This window comes from Engystomops pustulosus, chromosome 8 (genome assembly GCF_040894005.1).
Source record: "Engystomops pustulosus chromosome 8, aEngPut4.maternal, whole genome shotgun sequence".
In the NCBI taxonomy this organism is placed as follows: Eukaryota; Metazoa; Chordata; class Amphibia; order Anura; family Leptodactylidae; genus Engystomops; species Engystomops pustulosus.
The window spans coordinates 120365064-120384739 of NC_092418.1; the positions used below are offsets into that span (position 1 = coordinate 120365064).

Below are 19676 nucleotides of genomic sequence, written 5' to 3' on the forward strand. Positions count from 1 at the left end.
TAGAGGTATATGGGGGCAGGGATGTAGAGGTATAGGGGTGCAAGGATGTAGAGGCATAGGGGTGCAGGGATGTAGAGGTATAGGGGTGCAGGGATGTAGAAGTATTGGGGTGCAGGGATGTAGAGGTATAGGGGTGCAGGGATGTAGAGGTATTGGGGTGCAGGGATGTAGGGGTATTGGGGGGCAGGGATGTAGAGGTATATGGGGCCGGGGACTGCCAGGATGGTGAGTACTGATGGACTTATCAGTCATTACTTTATAGAACTGAATCCTCCTCTGTTCTCCTTTCTTCGGCCTCTTTCCTCTTCCCCACAAGGTGTCCTAGAACCTGATTAGTGATTGTGTTTTCAGGTTTATAGATAATAGATAATAGATCTGTGTTACAGAATAAATTGTACCTGATATACTATAGGGAAAAGTGTGTGGATGAAGGTGCAGGGATGTAGAGGAATAGGGGTGCAGGGATGTAGAGGTATAGGGGTGCAGGGGTGTAAAGGTATAGGGGTGCAGGGATGTAGAGGTATAGGGGTGCAGGGATGTAGAGGTATAGGGGTGCAGGGATGTAGAGGTATAGGGGTGCAGGGATGTAGAGGTATAGGGGTGCAGGGATGTAGATGGATAGGGGTGCAGGGAGTAGAGGTATAGGGGTGCAGGGATGTAGAGGTATAGGGGAGCAGGGATGTAGAGGTATAGAGGTGCAGGGATGTAGAGATATAGGGGTGCAGGGATGTAGAGGTATAGGGGTGCAGGGATGTAGAGGTATAGGGGTGCAGGGATGTAGAGGTACAGGGGTGCAAGGATATAGAGGTATAGGGGTGCAGGGATGTAGAGGGATAGGGGCGCAGGGATGTAGAGGGATAGGGGCGCAGGGATGTAGAGGGATAGGGGCGCAGGGATGTAGAGGTATAGGGGCGCAGGGATGTAGAGGTATAGGGGTACAGAGGCGAGCCATAGAGAGACGCCCCCCCCCCTCCATATATGTAATATATCTGGGAGTGTCAGAACCAGATCCATCATGTTGGTTTGGTGTCAAAAATTAAGCAACGCAAAATGCAAACAGCGTACTGCCATGTACTATAAAATGCATAGTGTTCCGCCATATAGTATAAAATGCATACAGCGTGCCGCCATGTAGTATATAATGCATACAGCGTGCCACCATGTTGTATAAAATGCATACGGCGTACCGACATGTAGTAGAAAATACATACAGCGTGCCGCCATGTAATATATAATGCATATAGCGTGCCGCCATGTAGTATAAAATGAAAACAGCGTGCCGCCATGTAGTATAAAATGCATACAGCGTACCGCCATGTAGTATAAAATGCATACAGCGTACCGCCATGTAGTATAAAATGCATACAGCGTGCCGCCATGTAGTATAAAATGCATACAGCATACCACCATGTAGTATAATATGCATACAGTGTGCTGCCATGTAATATGATAAGCATACTGTGTACCACCATGTAGTATAAAAGGTATACAGCGTCTTGCCATGTAGTACAAATTAGAAGCTCTGATAAATATCACAAATACTACATATACATACAGCATATATACACACATATATAAACAGTATGCATAGCATATGCACACACTGCACATACATACACATACATACACACACATATACACACATACATGCCGGCCAGCTTGTCCCGGTTATAGCATGGGCAGGAGAATGGTGGCGGCCTGCAGACGGTCGCATGGTCCAAGCCGATGCCCGGTCACCTGGTGCGCGCGGGCGGTAGCGTGTTGCCTGGGGACGGGCAGCTTGGTTTCGGCAGGCAGGGACCAGAGCGCAGGCGGGAGAATGGTGGTGGCCGGAGGGCGTGCAAACGGGAACTCAGTGCTTGCCGACCGGCAGAAGGGGCGGGCAGCAGCCAGGTGCTGGCTGGCGCAGGGAGTCTCTTGTTGGCTGGATTGCGGGCAGGAGAACGGTGCGGGCCGGCTGGCGGGAGCACGGTGCCGCCTCCTCGTACAGCAGGAGGCGTGCCGTCTGAGGGAGATTCTCAACTCACCTCATGGCAGGTGCGCCCCTGTGTACAGGTATAGTGAAGGCTGACTAAGAACATACCTTAGGACATAAGGATAAATTCCTATCACTGGGTCTCATTTTGCTTAATTTTAAAATGTAGAATTTACACAATTTACACTGAAAACTGAGATGTTGGACAAGACAGATTTTAGCTTTTTATAAAGAAATATATAATATAGTCGTCATCAAAGGATCTTAAACAACCTAGAAGACACCTGAATGGTATATACACAGACAACTTATATACAACAGGAGGGCGATAAACTAAAGCTGAGGCACGACAAGCGAGCGCTGGCTCTTATCTGCTCGTGGCCTCCAGGTCAGAGGTCGGGGTCAATCTCTGCAACAATTTATACTCCAATTCTTTCCTTCCTCTTTCCCTTAAATCTATAATTGTTGTGAGTTTTCTGTATTATGGATAAGATCTAGAGATGAGCAAGCACTAAAATGCTCGGGTGCTCGTTATTCGAGACGAACTTTTCCTGATGCTCGAGTGCTCGTCTCGAATAATGAGCCCCCTTGAATTCAATGGGAGACCCGAGCATTTTTCAAAGGGACCATGGTTCGGGAATACAATGTGTTATTTAATTGAAAAAGAATGTCTTCTCATAAGTTATCAGATGTATGCAAACATCTGCAATCTATTCTTCACTGTTCCGCGCGTATATTATCTCCCGACAAGTTAGCAGATGTGAAGAACAGTGAAGAATAGCATAAAAACATTGAACACAGTGAACACAGGATCATTTAAGTGAAAAACGCAGTGAAAAACACAGTGAAGAATAGATTGCAGATGTTCGGTACATCTGCTTACTTGTCGGGAGATACGCTGTCCCGGGATCCGCTCCTCTTTTTCCACTGAAGTCTCCCCGATCTCTCTGCCCTTCCCAATGTCTCTCTGCCGCTGCCCCAATGTCTCCGTGCCTGCCGCTGCCCCGGTGTCTCCGTGCATGCCGCTGCCCCGCTGTCTCCGTGCCCGCCGCTGCCCCGGTGTCTACGTGCCCGCCACTCCCCCGCTGTCTCCGTGCCCGCCGCTGCCCCGGTATCTCCATGCCTGCCGCTCCCCCGGTGTCTCCTTGCCTGCCGCTGCCCGGGTGTCTCCGTGCCTGCCGCTCCCCCGGTGTCTCCTTGCCTGCCGCTTCCCCGGTGTCTCCGTGCCTGCCGCTGCCCCGGTGTCTCCGTGCCTGCCGCTACCCCGGTGTCTCCGTGCCTGCCGCTGCCCCAGTGTCTCCGTGCTGCCGCTGTCCCGCTGTCTCCGTGCCTGCCGCTGCCCCGATGTCTCCGTGCCTACGGCTGCCCCGATGTGTCCGTGCCTGCGCTGCCTGTGCTTCAATGTGTTCTTCACATAGTATTTTGTTTGCACCGTTCCGCCATATCTTCCGACAAGTAAGCAGATGTGCCGAAAATCTGTAATCTATTCTTCACTGTGTTTTTCACTGTGTTTTTCACTTAAATGATCCTGTGTTCACTGTTTTTATTCTATTCTTCATTGTTCTTCACTGTGTTTTTTTAATTAAATGCTCGATCTCGAGCAGGGGAAATACTCGCCCGAACAACGAGCCGTTTCGATTACCTTAATACTCGAACGAGCATCAAGCTCGGACGAGTATACTCGCTCATCTCTAATAAGATCATGTCTGACGAGGAGAACTCGTATTCTCCAAAGCTCCACCATCAAACATACTCAGTCTCCAAAAATCCATGGCCTGATTTCTCCGCTCTTCTCCTCTCTCTGCCCAACATGGGACAAGTCTCCACTACTTGTATAAAATATTATTATCATTAGAGATTTTATCAGCGTAATAATCACTGATCCTGTTATTCCCGGCAGATGCCATCGCCCAGAGCTCAGAGGAACATCTGATGTCTACAGATATCACAGCAGATGATTGTGAGATTACACAAGATACATATAAAAATGGCGCCAGAAAAACGGATTTACCCTCTGCCCTTCCCAGCAATGACCCATCATCTGATCCTATTACATTGGGCTTCTGTTCTGATACATCCCAGACTAAGAGGAAGAAAAGAAGCCGCCAAAGAGGAGACGGACAACCTAGAGCTTCCGCTGGGCAGAAGACATTTTCTTGTTCAGAATGTGTCAAATGTTTCAGGTTTAAATCATTACTTATCAGACATGAGAGAATTCACACAGGAGAGAAGCCATATCGATGTTTAGAATGTGGAAAAGGTTTTACCGAGAAAAGAGATCTTGGTAAACATGAGAGAATTCACACGGGGGAGAAGCGACATTCATGTTCAGAATGTGGCAAAGGTTTTACAGAGAAAAAAGATCTTTATAGACACCAGAGAATTCACACAGGGGAGAAGCCATTTTCATGCTCTGAATGTGGCAGATGTTTTGCTAATAAAGCAGATCTTATACGACACCAAAGAACTCACACAGGGGAGAAGCCATTTTCATGTTTAGAATGTGAGAAATGTTTTACTACTAAAGCAGATCTTGTAAGCCATCCCAGAATTCACACGGGAGAGAAGCCATTTTCATGTTCAGAATGTGATAAATGTTTTAGGACAAAAGCAGAACTTGTAAACCACCAGAAAATTCACACAGGAGAGAAGCCATTTTCATGTCCCGAATGTGGGAAATGTTTTACTACTAAAGGAGAACCTGTAAACCATCAGAGAATTCACACAGGGGAGAAGCCATTTTCATGTTCAGAATGTGGGAAATGTTTTATTCTGAAATCAGGCCTTGTTAACCATCAGAGAACTCACACAGGGGAGAAGCCATTTTCATGTTCAGAATGTGGGAAATGTTTTATTCTGAAATCAGGCCTTGTTAACCCCTTAAGGACGCAGCCATTTTGTAGCTTAAGGCTCAGCCCGATTTTTTGGATTCTGACTTGCGTCTCTTTATATGGTTATAACTTTTGAACACTGTTACTTATCAAAGCGATGAGATTGTTTTTTCCCCACATGTTGTACTTCATTTTAGTGGTAAATTTTGGCTGATAAGTTTTGCGTTTATTTACAAAAAAAAAGAAAATATGATAAATTTTTTGAAAAATTTGCCATTTTCGAAATTCTAAATCATTGCGTTTTCAGGCAGATAGATTTACCACCTAAATAAGTTGCTGAATAACATTTCCCATTTGTCTACTTTACATTTTCATAATTTTTGAAAAGTCTGGATAATTTATTTTGATGTCACGCGGCTTACAAATAGAATATCGCTTTTCCGGATTTTTAGAATTGACTATTTTGGGGATAAATACAGTTTTGAATGAAATTTTACATATTTAGCATCAAAACCCCCCATATAACCAACCCATTTTCAAATCTGCACCCCTCAAGCTATCAGAAACCGCTTTTACGAAGATTGTTAACCCCTTGAGATCTTCATAGTAATTGAATCAAAATGGAGGTGAAATTTAGAATGGTCATATTGTTCCCTTATACGTTCATTTAGCACTAAAATTTACACATTTCCAAAATATAAAAAGAGAAAACCCACCATACAATTTGTTCTGCAATTTCTCCTGAGTACAAAGACCCCCCACATGTGGCTGTGACTTGTGTTATGGGGGCACAGTGAGGTGCAGAAGGGAAGGAGGGCGCTGCAGCTGCCAGGATTTTAGTTTCCTCATTGGCCCCTTTTGAAGGCTATAAAATGTTCGCTTTTGCGTTATTGGGGCCATGTGACGGCATTTTTTTTGCGGGACGAGATGCTTTTTCCATTGTTACCATTTTGGGGTTGGTATCACCTATTGTTGAAAATTTAGGAACTTTTTTTGAGGGCAGGAGTAGAAAAGCATCAATTCTGTACTGGATTTTTTACTTTTTTTTTTTTGGTGTTCACCGTATAGACTAATAATCATGGTATCTTTATTCTATGGGTTGATACGATTACTGGGATACCAGACATGAATATATTTTCTTACGTTTTACTAAATTTGTCAAACAAAACCCTAATGTGGGGAAAAATCTATCATTTATGTACTGCCGTCTTCCAAGTGGCATAACATTGTTACATTTTTGGCTACGGAGCTAGTTGATGGCTTGTTTTTTGCGGGACATGTTGTACTTTGCAACAGTATTATGTCTGAGTACATATGGTTTTTTGATCGCATTTTATAGCATTTTTTGTGGGATTGAAAAGGTAAAAATCATAATTTTTGGAAGGTTTATAGCAGTTTTTTTTTACGGCGTTTATCGTGGGGGTTCAATAATGATTTACTTTTATTCTACGGGTTGTTACGGACGCGGTGATACTATATATGTGGGGTTTGTGTTATGATTTAGACTTTTTTTTGAGTTATATGTCTCTTTATATGTTTTGGGGGTTTGGGGCATTTTTAGTGATTTATGACTTTATTTTTTTATTGAATAACTTTTTTTTTTTAACTTTTTAACTTTTATACCATGGGACATGAAGAAGCAATCATCTGATTGCTTCTTCATGATAATATTCTGCAATACTCATGTATTGCAGAGTATTATCAGTGTCAGCCTATACACTTGCATAGGCTGGCACTGTGCCAGTAAGATGACGTCACAGACGCCATCTTACTGGCAGTTCTTGCAGGTAACTCTGGGGTCCAGATCGGACCCCAGAGTTACTATAGCAACGATCGGCGCACCCCGAAAACGGTTCGGGGGGGCCGATCATGGGGGAAAGATCCCCCAGATGCATGTTAGATGCCGCGGTCGCGCTGACCGCGGCATTTAACGGGTTAAGCACCCGCGATCGGAGACAACTCCGATCCCGGGTGTTACACTGGGGTGCCGGCTATTAGTTACAGCCGGCACCCCGTGTCTCCCGATGCCGGTTCGGCTCTGATCCAGAGCCGAGCCGGCATAAGCGCCGTGGCGGATATATCCGCCACGGAGCGCAGTGACTTAGCGTGAAGGGGTTAACCATCAGAGAATTCACACAGAGGAGAAGCCATTTTCATGTTCAGAATGTGGGAAATGTTTTATTCTGAAATCAGCCCTTGTTAACCATCAGAGAATTCACACAGAGGAGAAGCCATTTTCATGTTCAGAATGTGGGAAATGTTTTATTCTGAAATCAGCCCTTGTTAACCATCAGAGAATTCACACAGGGGAGAAGCCATTTTCATGCTCTGAATGTGGAAAATGTTTCGCTCACAAATCAAATCTTGCTGCACATCATAGAATGCACACAGGCGAGAAGCCATAGTTTTGTTCAGATTGTGGGAAAAGCTTTGCTGAGAAAAGAAATCTGTTACAACACCAGAGAATTCACACAGCTGAAAAACCATTTTCATATTCTTAAATATTTTATAGAAAATATACAGAGCATTAACATTGAGGGGGAAAAATGATATTTAGAATGTCACAAAAATGTAACTTTCATTTAGAGCTTTTTATACAGAAGAGAAGCCATACTAGGGAGAAGCCACACAGGGGAGAAGCCATGCACTTCTTTCATGGTGACTGTGGCCCCAGCTGCTACAAGTTCCTACCCGGTAGTTTTAGGCTGATCTCTCACCTTCCTCAGGATCATGGATGCCCCACAAGTCATTGTGTATTTCATCCATATTTTAATAACTGCTCTGTAGGAGCCAGAGCTCTTAATGGTTGGTAGGAGATCAAATACTTGTTTATCTCAGCAGAATGCAAATAAATTTTATACAATGTGATTTCTGGAATAGATTTTTTCATGTTCTATCTCTCAATGTTCACATTAAAGGGGTGTCTGGTTGTAGTAAGTGGATGGGGCGGCCCCTTCATATCTATGGAGCTGATAGAGATCGCTGAGTACGGCGCTTGGCAATCTCCGTCAGCTCCATAGAGAGGAATGGGGGGGGTGCACTTGTGCGATCAGCTGCTCCGCTCATCTCGGGGGTACATCAGACCCCTGTTCTCATGATCTGTGGGGGTCCCATCACTAAGACCCCACCAATCAGTAAATGAATCAATGACCCATTGCCTGGACGATTTTTTGTTTGTCGGGCAGAGGGATTCCGATACTTGCTGCTCCCTGCCGCGCAGTTTACAGCACTCATAGAGTACATTGGGGTTCCTTTGTCTACTGACAAGACTGTCGGTCCAGTTCAAATTTCAAGCTTGACACTTATAAAATGACTTTTAGATTACCAGTCGAGGAGATTTTCCTCCTACGCCAGGAGATTGATTGCATGCTCAGTAAAAAGAAAGCCACCCTCCACCAATTCCAGGTCCTCCTGGGCGCTGCTCAATGTGACATGTAGAGTTATTTCCATCGGCCGCGGTTTCTCTTGCCGCCTTTCATTAGCCATAAAAGGCACGCTTTACCCTAACCATTTCATCAGGATTACCAGCCCCATGACACATGATTTGCAAGTTTAGCGTGTATTCTTGCAGGATATTAATGATTCCGGTATCCTACACGATGCAGAAACGGACAGTTGTTCCCTGAATTTATTCACCGCAGCCTCCGCCAACGACGGCTTTGCCACCATTTGGCACAATTCCTGGTGCAGCGATGCCTGGCCTTCATCTTGGCTGAAAACAGGAATTACTTACAAATTGCACCCTTTTATGTCCCTCCCCATTAGTTGTAGCTTTTGAAATTTGGGGCTCTAAATTGGCTAATACCAGAATTAGATTTTGGTCGAATGACACCTCACTAGTACACGTCGTAAATAATCTCTCATCCTCATCTTATGCCGTACTCGCGCTGCTACGTCACATGGTTTTGCGCTGCCTTCAATCCAACATGTGGCTCCTGGCCAGGTATGTCCCTGAATTTTCAAAAGGCACGGCAAATGCCTTGTCTCGTGCACAATTTCAGGCGTTCAAAGAACTTTACGGGTGAGCGGACGAGTCTGGGATTGCATGCCCCCAATTGTTATGGAGCCTGGTAGAGAACAGTTTGCACACCTGATAAGGACTTCCATATCGGCAGCTACATGGCAGAAGTATTCCGTGTCTTGGTCACATTGGTTGTCTTTCTCTGGAGGTACATTACCCGCGGAGAGGTCCCAACTTTTGAATAATTAGTTAAATTGGCTATTGCAAATTAGACAACAGGGCGCCTCGTTTAATAAGGCAGAAAGTAGTTTGGCCGGCTTGTCCTTTATGCTAAAATTACATAACCGTCCCAATATAACTAAAGATTTCCTATTAAAACAAATCTTAAAAGGCTGAAAACGTGAAAAGTCTTCCCACGATTCCCGGAGACCAGTGTCCCTTCCCCTATTTTTTCATTTAATTTCTATTTTTATATATCTACTTTTTAGATATTATCTGTCCGGATGGTTTTAAGGATTCATTATTTAAAGCAACGACGCAATCGTAAAACACAACTAAGTCAAAGTTTGTATTCGTCACTCCAAAACTAATTTTTTTCAGTATGGGCTCTTGGTTTTCACCTCTTTTTTGGGGGGCCAATCTGTGCCCCATTTCCTTGATCTATAATTACGAACGTGGTCGCCCGGCGGGTCGAAATTTTCTTATCCACGCCCCCGGATTCCCATCATCTCATTATCAATTCAGTGCAGTTTTCAAAAAATCCCTGCTGTTCTTAGGTATAAACCCAAAAGAATTCGGCCCTCATTCCTTCTGTATTGGTGCTGGGACCACGGCGCACTCATGCAGAATGAGCCAGGAATCCATAAAAAGGCTGGGCCGGTGGAAATCAGACTGTTTTAAGTCTTATATCCTCCCAGACCTTCACCCTTTCCTATAGCTTTCCCTTTTGATTAAATCGTCAGTTACACATATCTATGCTTATTTAATTTATAATTAAGTTAGAAGAAAGTAATAAAATTAGATTATAAATTTTTAAAAAACCAATCTGTTTACTGATGTTCCAGGGCCCCAAAAACACGTTTGTATCATTGGCCATTCCTTTATTCATTGGGCCGAGCAGAGAGCGGCCGTCCACCCTTGCGGCCGGGGTTTAGGGCTAAAGGAAGTTCAAGTGCATTAGCGTGGCGTTCACAGCATGCGGTGAACTCAAGTTTTTCCAGAGGAAGTGCAGGTCAACCGGAATCACCAAGCTGACGTGATCATTATTGTCCTTGCGGGGGCAATGATTTAGGTCGGGTAAAGCTAGGAGAGCTCATTTCCCCGATTAAGGAGGATTTTGCCCGTTTCCCTAGTTATTTCAACTCCGTCACTCTGGCCTGGTCGGAGATTATTCCCCGCTATCACTGGAAAGGTGCTCGGCATTATGATGCTATTGAGCGGGCACGTAGGATCCTTAATATTTGTGTCTCCAGGCACGTCACTTCTCTGGGTGGTGTAGTCTTTCGCCCCTCGGAGTTAGAAGGGGATAATAGGCACCTGCTCTTTGGTGACGGAGTCCATCGGAACCAATTGGTCTGGATATTTTTCTGGTTGGCTTGCAAGAGTTGGCTGAGAGGGCCATCGCATTAGGCAGTGTGGGGGGGTCACAGCCGGCACTAGGGGCTTATTGGCTGCTCCTTGGCGGAGTTAGACATGCCTAAGGTGAGGGGAAGTTACTCAAGTGTCAGCTGTTGTTCTGCAGCCGCCATTCAGGTGAAGGTTGTTTTTTCATAGAACTAAAAGGACTCAGGCGAGCATGTCTTATTTTTTTATTACAATTCCTCTTGCTCTTTAATTAAAATATGTTAATTAGTTACTTTTCAGTTAGAAAATTAATAAATGCTGTGGCCTACCCACACCCAATACAAAAAAAGAGACTCCATCTGTTATTCATGGGTTTTATTCGGTTACCCGGAGGTCAATAGGCAGGTTTGGCTTAGTTTACAAGTCCCTGCAGTCTATCCCCTCCTGGAGATGTTACACCCTAATGGTGAAAGAACTTCCCTTATGTAAATGAAGGGAGTTGGTGCTGCTTTGAGGCTGAGTATTTTTGTCCTTTGTTATGGGATCATCCTCCCCTCCCCCAATTAATAAGGCATCTTTGTAAGGGAAACTTCATTGACAAGTGTTTACAAGGATGAATGTGTAATTCAACATCCTGAACAATAGGAAAAGCAAATCCCTGCAGACGTGACGGCTCCCAGGGTCATGTGACTGCCATGTCCTGGAAATGACTTTCCGGAATAAGGGAATATCCTACTACAAAGGGGCTCAATTACTTACCTGGTCCGCGAAGTTCACAGAAAGTGTATTGTATTGCGACACAATTTAAAAGTTGAATCCAGGGCTCAGATGTTAGACAGCATGCCCCCCAATATTTGTCGCATGGAGACCAGCGCAGCTACGCCACAATTCGATCCTGTGCGACACAATCCCAGTGCAGACACCTGTTAAAAAACTGCCGTGCAATCCCCAAAAACGGTACAAAGTCCAATGAAAGTGAGTAGCGCGAACCCATAGTAAATAAGCCCCACAGTGTTACTTACATTTATGTTAGAAGGACTCCGCTCCTGGAATATCAACATCGTCAACATCCCATGTAATAATTTCTCTCTCTACCATCTTACTGCGTCTGATGAGAAGATCTCATGCAATTAATAAGATACATTAATAAAACATTGAGTGAGTACAGAACATGGGGATTGTACAAGGGGAAACTTTGAGGCGAAAGTCAATATTCCATTAGGTTTCTACAAACATCAAATATGAAACATCTGGAGACATTTATCCCTTGTGGAATTTCACTTAGTAAAGCCGTGATATTACAGACCATAAAGTAGCCCTGTCCCGGGTTAAACCTGGGTAGAGTCTGACCCAGAGGTACTTAGCATTTGTATGTAATACCCCTGTGAGTAGATAATAGAAGTGGTTCCTGTGTTTCTCTCACTGCACAGGATCAGCTTATTCCATTAATAGAGTCTCCACAATCCAGGACATAAATCCCGTGTGCCGGGCCATGGAAACTCTTTGTATTAGATAACCCAGACCAAGGTATATCTTTAGGGATGGAATTGCCCAGGCCAAACTATACCCCTCCAGGGCAGAATATACCCCTCTAACATGATCCCATGTATAGTCCGGCCTAGGCCACAGTACACCAGACAGATAATCTCTATACCACGGGGTGTGAAATAGCCTCGGCCAGACGACAACCCTCCAGGACATAATGTTTACACTGTAACTGGTTTCCTCTCTTATAAGTGGAAGTTTTACGACATTACGACTTATTACATTATGGACAGTCAGGCTTTTCTGGTTGAAAGTTCTAGGTAACAGTGTAAGAGGTTTTACCAGCTGCACATTCACATTTCATGTAATGAATCTCCCGCTGCCCAATTGTACAGCAACCGAAGGGGAAGTCAAATGGTTTTATTCAGTGAAAACCAGAAAAGTTTGGTCACAGTTCGGTCCTAGCAGTATCCACCCGTCTGTGGTGTGTAATCGTCTCTTAGCTGTCTCTGTACAGTATGGGATATAAGCAAAAACAATAGTAGATAAAAACTACAATAGTGAAGCCACAGCTCAGCAGTTCCCGGTGTGATCCTTCTACGAAGAAACTGTCATGGCGGCTCTGGGAAAATGGCAACTCAGGAATAGGACAATAAGATGTAGTCCATGTACAGGTGGAGACTCCGGCACCCAAAAATTTAAGTTAAAATGCAAAAATGTATTTGGCAGGGTTAAAAAAAACCTGTGTGTCATATGTGTCATGTATTTTTAGCTGTAAGAATCTGTGAGGCTTGTATGTTACTTCTGTGATGTATAAAGTTATTGGGGTTTATGGGAAATGGCAGAGAATAAGCGTCTGGATAGAAATGTTTGAGTAACACAACGAGTAGATTAGATGATGTAACAGACATGGGGGGGGGGGGTTGTGCACTTTCATTATACAGCGCTGAGTCGTAGTAATAAATGTGCCGCAAACTGCGACTAAGCACAACCCACCTCTATAGGTGCAAAGATTTATTAAGTGTTGGACAAAGTGCAGCCGCGATACAAAAATGGCGCAAACACTTCATACATACACGTGCACGATCCAAAGACAGAAAAACTGGCACAGACACAATGATATCTGATCTGGGGGTGTTAAGGAGACCGCACTGGTTTCGGACGCCATCTTGCGTACTGTCCGCCATTTTAGATACAGTGGACATGTTCGCTGACCATTGTCACGCTAATGTCATGATTCAGCCATTTTTGTGTAACCTGCCTGTAAAGGTTTCTCCTTGGCACATGTGAGAGATGATTGACCTTCGGTATGTTCTCCTTCTTATCATAAATGTTTGGATTCTGGGGACATTCTCTGTACATTCTGTAGATAAACATGTCTGTGAACAAGGCCTATCACCCTTTACCGAGAATGTGCTGGTAAATTCATTATGGCCAATAGCATTACAGTATTCTTATCTCCTTCTTCACTCCCCCCAATTCAGCTTTTTCTGTTTTGATATATGACTGTGGTTTTTGAAATAAAGAGTGTGATGTGAGTGCAGTTAAAGGCAATGTCTGCGTCTTGGGTTTGTTCTCTCCTCCTGGTACCAGGACCCATGAAATATTTAATTTGAAAATCACCATGCAATGGGGGTTATGAGACCCAGATAAAAATCTCTAACAGGGGGTAAATTGTCTTTAGAGAACAATATGGAAGCTGTGGTGATGTATAAATATCAGATACATAGATTTATATTCATGAAAGTGTAAGATGTGACCGATACTCTCACAGAAACAATGGGAAAGGCCTAGAACCAGGGGAAGAGACAACAATAACCATCCCTTATACACATTCTCTAAGGGGTCAGCGTGTGGCCCACTTATACCATGGGTGAGGACAGACTTTTGCACTTTTGCACTTTACATTGTTGTCTATAGCCATGTTCCTTCATGTATCCACTGTTTCTTTACTTTGTGACTAAACAATTGTAGGCTTGATGCATGTTCCTCATCTGTGTCCACATGAATATCCGACATTTGATGTTTATCATGTGGTTCATAAGTATTACAATTTAACACCATATACAAAATTAGCCCATGCTGTCTAGTGTCAGGGTATATTCTACCTGGGCACAGTTGTCCATTTATCTTTGTTGTGTGTATGTATACACATTTCTATACATGTCGTTTTAGATTGTTTCCAATCAATAATAAAAATCTTTTTATATTTGTAAAAAACTTCTTTGTGGAACATCTCTCTTTTTGGTCTCACATTCTCTAAGGTGGAGGATGGGAGTCACACAGAGACATTCGGCCTAGTAAACACTTGTAAATGAAGTTATTGAGCTCCATGAGAAAGACACATCCTGCTCACAGTTGTCTGAGGAGGGGATGATAAACCCAGAACAAAGGAGAACAATGAGGGCGTCACAAGTGCTGGGCCCGGCTGATTAGGAAGTGGCACCGACGCCCTTCATTTACATGGGAGGAAGTTCTCTCACCATTAGGGTGGGACATCTCCCAGAGGGGCAGACCAAGGGGTATAAGAGACCCAAGCAGGACTCACATGAGGAGAACTTCTTGGAGGAAGAACCTGGAGGAGCTTGGACTGAGACCCTGACTGGACACGGAGCAGATCTATGTTTGTATCTATAGACTGAATGGTGTGTAGATGTTTTACCAGGGGCTTTTCTTATAGAAATTCTTATTCTTCACCAGAAATTTATGTATCTCTGGATGGAAATATTTTACATGAGATATTGATGTCCTTATTTATTTCCCCGTAGCAAAGTTTAACATGGATGGAAGTGACAGTGAGGAGAAGATGATCCCCAAGGTGGAGGAAGAAGAGGCGGAGGAGGAGGAGGAGGAGGGAGCCTGGGAAGGAGGACATGACGCTGGGGTCGGGGACCCTCGGGATGGTGAGTACTGATGGACTTATCATTCATTACTTTATAGAACTGATTCCTCTTCTGTTCTCCTTTCTTTCCTCTTCCCCAAAATGTGTCCTAGAACCTGATTGGTGGTTGTGTTTTCAGGGTTATGAGCCAGATAATAGATCTGTAACAGTCTCTAGAGATTCCAGTGGCACCACTCCGTGTCTTGCAAAATATAAACTGTGTTCAAGTTCCTGAGATGGAGAAAAACATATGCGTGTAGGGGCCCAATCTGAATATGGTGGAGCTCCTGTCCTTAGGCACATAGATGGCACAGGCAATCGAGTAACGAGAAGTTAGAGAAATGGACGTCACTCACCGCTCTTCAATAGAGGTATAGGGGTGCAGGGATGTAGAGGTATAGGGGTGCCGGGATGTAGAGATATAGGGGTCAGGGATGTAGAGGGATAGGGGTGCAAGGATGTAGAGGTATAGGGGGCAGGGATGTAGATGGATAGGGGTGCAGGGATGTAGATGGATAGGGGTGCAGGGATGTAGAGGTATAGGGGGCAGGGATGTAGATGGACAGGGGTGCAGGGATGTAGAGGTATAGGGGTGAAGGGATGTAGAGGTATAGGGGAGCAGGGATGTAGAGGTATAGGGGTGCAGGGATGTAGAGATATAGGGGTCAGGGATGTAGAGGTATAGGGGTGCAGGGATGTAGAGGTTTAGGGGTGCAGGGATGTAGAGGTATAGGGGTGCAGGGATGTAGAGGTATAAGGGTGCATGGATGTAGAGGTATAGGGGTGCAGGGATGTAGAGGTATAGGGGTGCAGGGATGTAGAGGTATAAGGGTGCAGGGATGTAGAGGTATAGGGGGGCAGGGATGTAGAGGTATAGGGGTGCAGGGATGTAGAGGTATAAGGGTGCAGGGATGTAGAGGTATAGGGGGGCAGGGATGTAGAGGTATAGGGGTGCAGTGATGGAGAGGTATAGGGGTGAGGGATGTAGAGGTATAGGGGTGCAGGGATGTAGAGGTATAACGGTGCAGGGATGTAGAGGTATAAGGGTGCAGGGATGTAGAGGTATTGGGGTGCAGGGATGCAGAGGTATAGGGGGCAGGGATGTAGAGGTATAGGGGTGCAGGGATGTAGAGGTATAGGGGTGCAGTGATGGAGAGGTATAGGGGTGAGGGATGTAGAGGTATAGGGGTGCAGGGATGTAGAGGTATAACGGTGCAGGGATGTAGAGGTATAAGGGTGCAGGGATGTAGAGGTATTGGGGTGCAGGGATGCAGAGGTATAGGGGGCAGGGATGTAGAGGTATAGGGGTGCAGGGATGTAGAGGTATAGGGGTGAGGGATGTAGAGGTATAGGGGTGCAGGGATGTAGAGGTATAGGGGGGCAGGGATGTAGAGGTATAGGGGTGCAGTGATGGAGAGGTATAGGGGTGAGGGATGTAGAGGTATAGGGGTGCAGGGATGTAGAGGTATAACGGTGCAGGGATGTAGAGGTATAAGGGTGCAGGGATGTAGAGGTATTGGGGTGCAGGGATGCAGAGGTATAGGGGGCAGGGATGTAGAGGTATAGGGGTGCAGGGATGTAGAGGTATAGGGGTGAGGGATGTAGAGGTATAGGGGTGCAGGGATGTAGAGGTATAGGGGTGCAAGGATGTAGAGGTATAGGGGTGCAGGGATGTAGAGGTATAGGGGTGCAGGGATGTAGAGGTATAAGGGTGCAGGGATGTAGAGGTATAGGGGTGCAGGGATGTAGAGGTATAGGGGTGCAGGGATATAGAGGTATAACGGTGCAGGGATGTAGAGGTGTAAGGGTGCAGGGATGTAGAGGTATTGGGGTGCAGGGATGCAGAGGTATAGGGGGGCAGGGATGTAGAGGTATAGGGGTGCAGGGATGTAGAGGTATAGGGGTGAGGGATGTAGAGGTATAGGGGTGCAGGGATGTAGAGGTATAGGGGTGCAAGGATGCAGAGGTATAGGGGGGCAGGGATGTAGAGATATAAGGGTGCAGGGATGTAGAGGTATTGGGGTGCAGGGATGCAGAGGTATAGGGGGGCAGGGATGTAGAGGTATAGGGGTGCAGAGATGTAGAGGTATAGGGGTGCAGGGATGTAGAGGTATAGGGGTGCAGGGATGTAGAGGTATAGGGGCGCAGGGATGTAGAGGTATAGGGGCGCAGGGATGTAGAGGTATAGGGGGGCAGGTGCAGGGATGTAGAGGTATAGGGGTGCAGGGATGTAGAGGTATAGGGGTGCAGGGATGTAGAGGTATATGGGTGCAGGGATGTAGAGTTATTGGGGTGCAGGGATGTAGAGGTATAGGGGTGCAGGGATGTAGAGGTATAGGGGTGCAGGGATGTAGAGTTATTGGGGTGCAGGGATGTAGAGGTATAGGGGTGCAGGGATGTAGAGGTATAGGGGTGCAGGGGTGTAGGGGTGTAGTATAGGCTGACTAAGAACATACCTTGGGACATAAGGATAAATAAAAATGTAGAATTTACACAATTTACACTGAAAACTGAGATGTTGGACAAGACAGATTTTAGCTTTTTATAAAGATATGTATAATATAGTCGTCATCAAAGGATCTTAAACAACCTAGAAGACACCTGAATGGTATATACACAGACAACTTATATACAACAGGAAGGTAATAAACTAAAGCTGAGGCACGACAAGCGAGCGCTGGCTCTTATCTGCTCGTGGCCTCCAGGTCAGAGGTCGGGGTCAATCTCTGCAACAATTTATACTCCAATTCTTTCCTTCCTCTTTCCCTTAAATCTATAAATGTTGTGAGTTTTCTGTATTATGGATAAGATCATGTCTGACGAGGAGAACTCGTATTCTCCAAAGCTCCACCATCAAACATACTCAGTCTCAGAAAGCCACGGCCGGATTTCTCCGCTCTTCTCTTCTGCCCAACATGGGACAAGTCTCCACTACTTGTATAAAATATTATTATCATTAGAGATTTTATCAGCGTAATAATCACTGATCCTGTTATTCCCGGCAGATGCCATCGCCCAGAGCTCAGAGGAACATCTGATGTCTACAGATATCACAGCAGATGATTGTGAGATTACACAAGATACATATAAAAATGGCGCCAGAAAAACGGATTTACCCTCCGCCCTTCCCAGCAATGACCCATCATCTGATCCTATTACATTGGGCTTCTGTTCTGATACATCCCAGACTAAGAGGAAGAGGAGACGGACAACTAAGAGCTTCCACTGGGCAGAAGACATTTTCATGTTCAGATTGTGTCAAATGTTTCAAGTTTAAATCATTACTTATTAGACATGAGAGAACTCTCACGGGAGAGAAGCCATATCTATGTTTAGTATGTGGGAAAGGTTTTAAAGAGAAAAGAAATCTTTGTAAACACGAGAGAATTCACACGGGGGAGAAGCGACATTCATGTTTAGAATGTGGCAAAGGTTTTATAGATTAAAAAGATCTTTATAGACACCAGAGAATTCACACAGGGGAGAAGTCATTTTCATGCTCTGAATGCAGCAGATGTTTTCCCAGTAACGCACATCTTATACTACACCAAATGATTCACACAGGGGAGAAGCCATTTTCATGTTCAGAATGTGGTAAATGTTTTACTACTAAAAGAGAACTTGTAAGCCATCAGAGAACTCACACAGGAGAGAAGCCATTTTCATGTTCAGAATGTAGAAAATCTTTTACTGTGAAATCAAGCCTTGTTATCCATCAGAGAATTCACACAGGAGAGAAGCCATTTTCATGTCCCGAATGTGGTAAATGTTTTAGGTTGAAAGAAGATTTTGTAAACCATCAGAGAATTCACACAGGAGAGAAGCCATTTTCATGTCCCGAATGTGGTAAATGTTTCAGGTGGAAAAAAGATTTTGTAAACCATCAGAGAACTCACACAGGGGAAAAGCCATTTTCATGTTCAGAATGTGGAAAATCTTTTATTGCGAAATCAAGCCTTGTTAGCCATCAGAAAATTCACACAGGGGAGAAGCCATTTTCATGTCCCGAATGTTGTAAATGTTTTAGGCTAAAATCAGAACTTTTATACCATCAGAGAATTCACACAGGGGAGAAGCCATTTTCATGCCCCGAATGTGGTAAAAGTTTTAGCTTGAAATATGAACTTGTAATACATCAGAGAATTCACACAGGAGAGAAGCCATTTTCATGTGTCATATGTGGTAAATGTTTTTCTATAAAGAAAAGTCTTGAATTCCATAAGAAAATTCACACAGGGGAGAAGCCGTTTTCATGTTCAGAATGTGGGAAATGTTTTATTCTGAAATCAGCCCTTGTTAACCATGAGAGAATTCACACAGGGGAGAAGCCATTTTCATGCTCTGAATGTGGAAAATGTTTCGCTCGCAAATCAAGTCTTGCTGCACATCGTAGAATGCACACAGGCGAGAAGCCATAGTTGTGTTCAGATTGTGGGAAATGCTTTGCTGAGAAAAGAAATCTGTTACAACACCAGAGAATTCACACAGCTGAAAAACCATTTTCATGTTCTTGATGATATTTAGAATGTCACAAAAATGCAACTTTCATTTAGAGCTTTTTATACAGAAGAGAAGCCACACTAGGGAGAAGCCACACAGGGGAGAAGCCATTTACTTCTTTCATGGTGACTGTGGTCCCAGCTGCTACAAGTTCCTACCCGGTAGTTTTAGGCTCATCTCTCACCTTCCTCAGGATCACGGATGCCCCACGAGTCATTGTGTATTTCATCCATATTTTAATAACTGGTCTGTAGGAGCCGGAGCTCTTAATGGTTGGTAGGAGATGAAATACTTGTTTATCTCAGCAGAATGCAAATAAATTTTATACAATGTGATTTCTGGATTAGATTTTTTGATGTTCTATCTCTCAATGTTCAAACTAAAGGGGTGTCTGGTTGTAGTAAGTGGATGGGACGGCCCCTTCATATCTATAGAGCTGATAGAGATCGCTGAGTACGGCGCTCGGCAATCTCCGTCAGC

At 44.6% G+C, this 19676-nt stretch overlaps 1 protein-coding gene and 1 pseudogene across 1 annotated transcript; both read left to right on the forward strand.

Annotated features, from left to right (window-relative positions):
• Positions 1 to 3677: 3677 nt before the first annotated feature.
• On the forward strand, positions 3678 to 7307 carry LOC140076179 (uncharacterized; annotated as a pseudogene).
• A 10859-nt stretch (positions 7308 to 18166) lies between these two features.
• On the forward strand, positions 18167 to 19291 carry LOC140075978 (uncharacterized). Its single transcript, XM_072122460.1, has one exon. It carries the CDS (start codon positions 18248 to 18250, stop codon positions 19112 to 19114), a length of 867 nt encoding a protein of 288 aa, XP_071978561.1. The 5' UTR covers positions 18167 to 18247; the 3' UTR covers positions 19115 to 19291.
• The last annotated feature ends 385 nt before the right edge of the window (positions 19292 to 19676 follow it).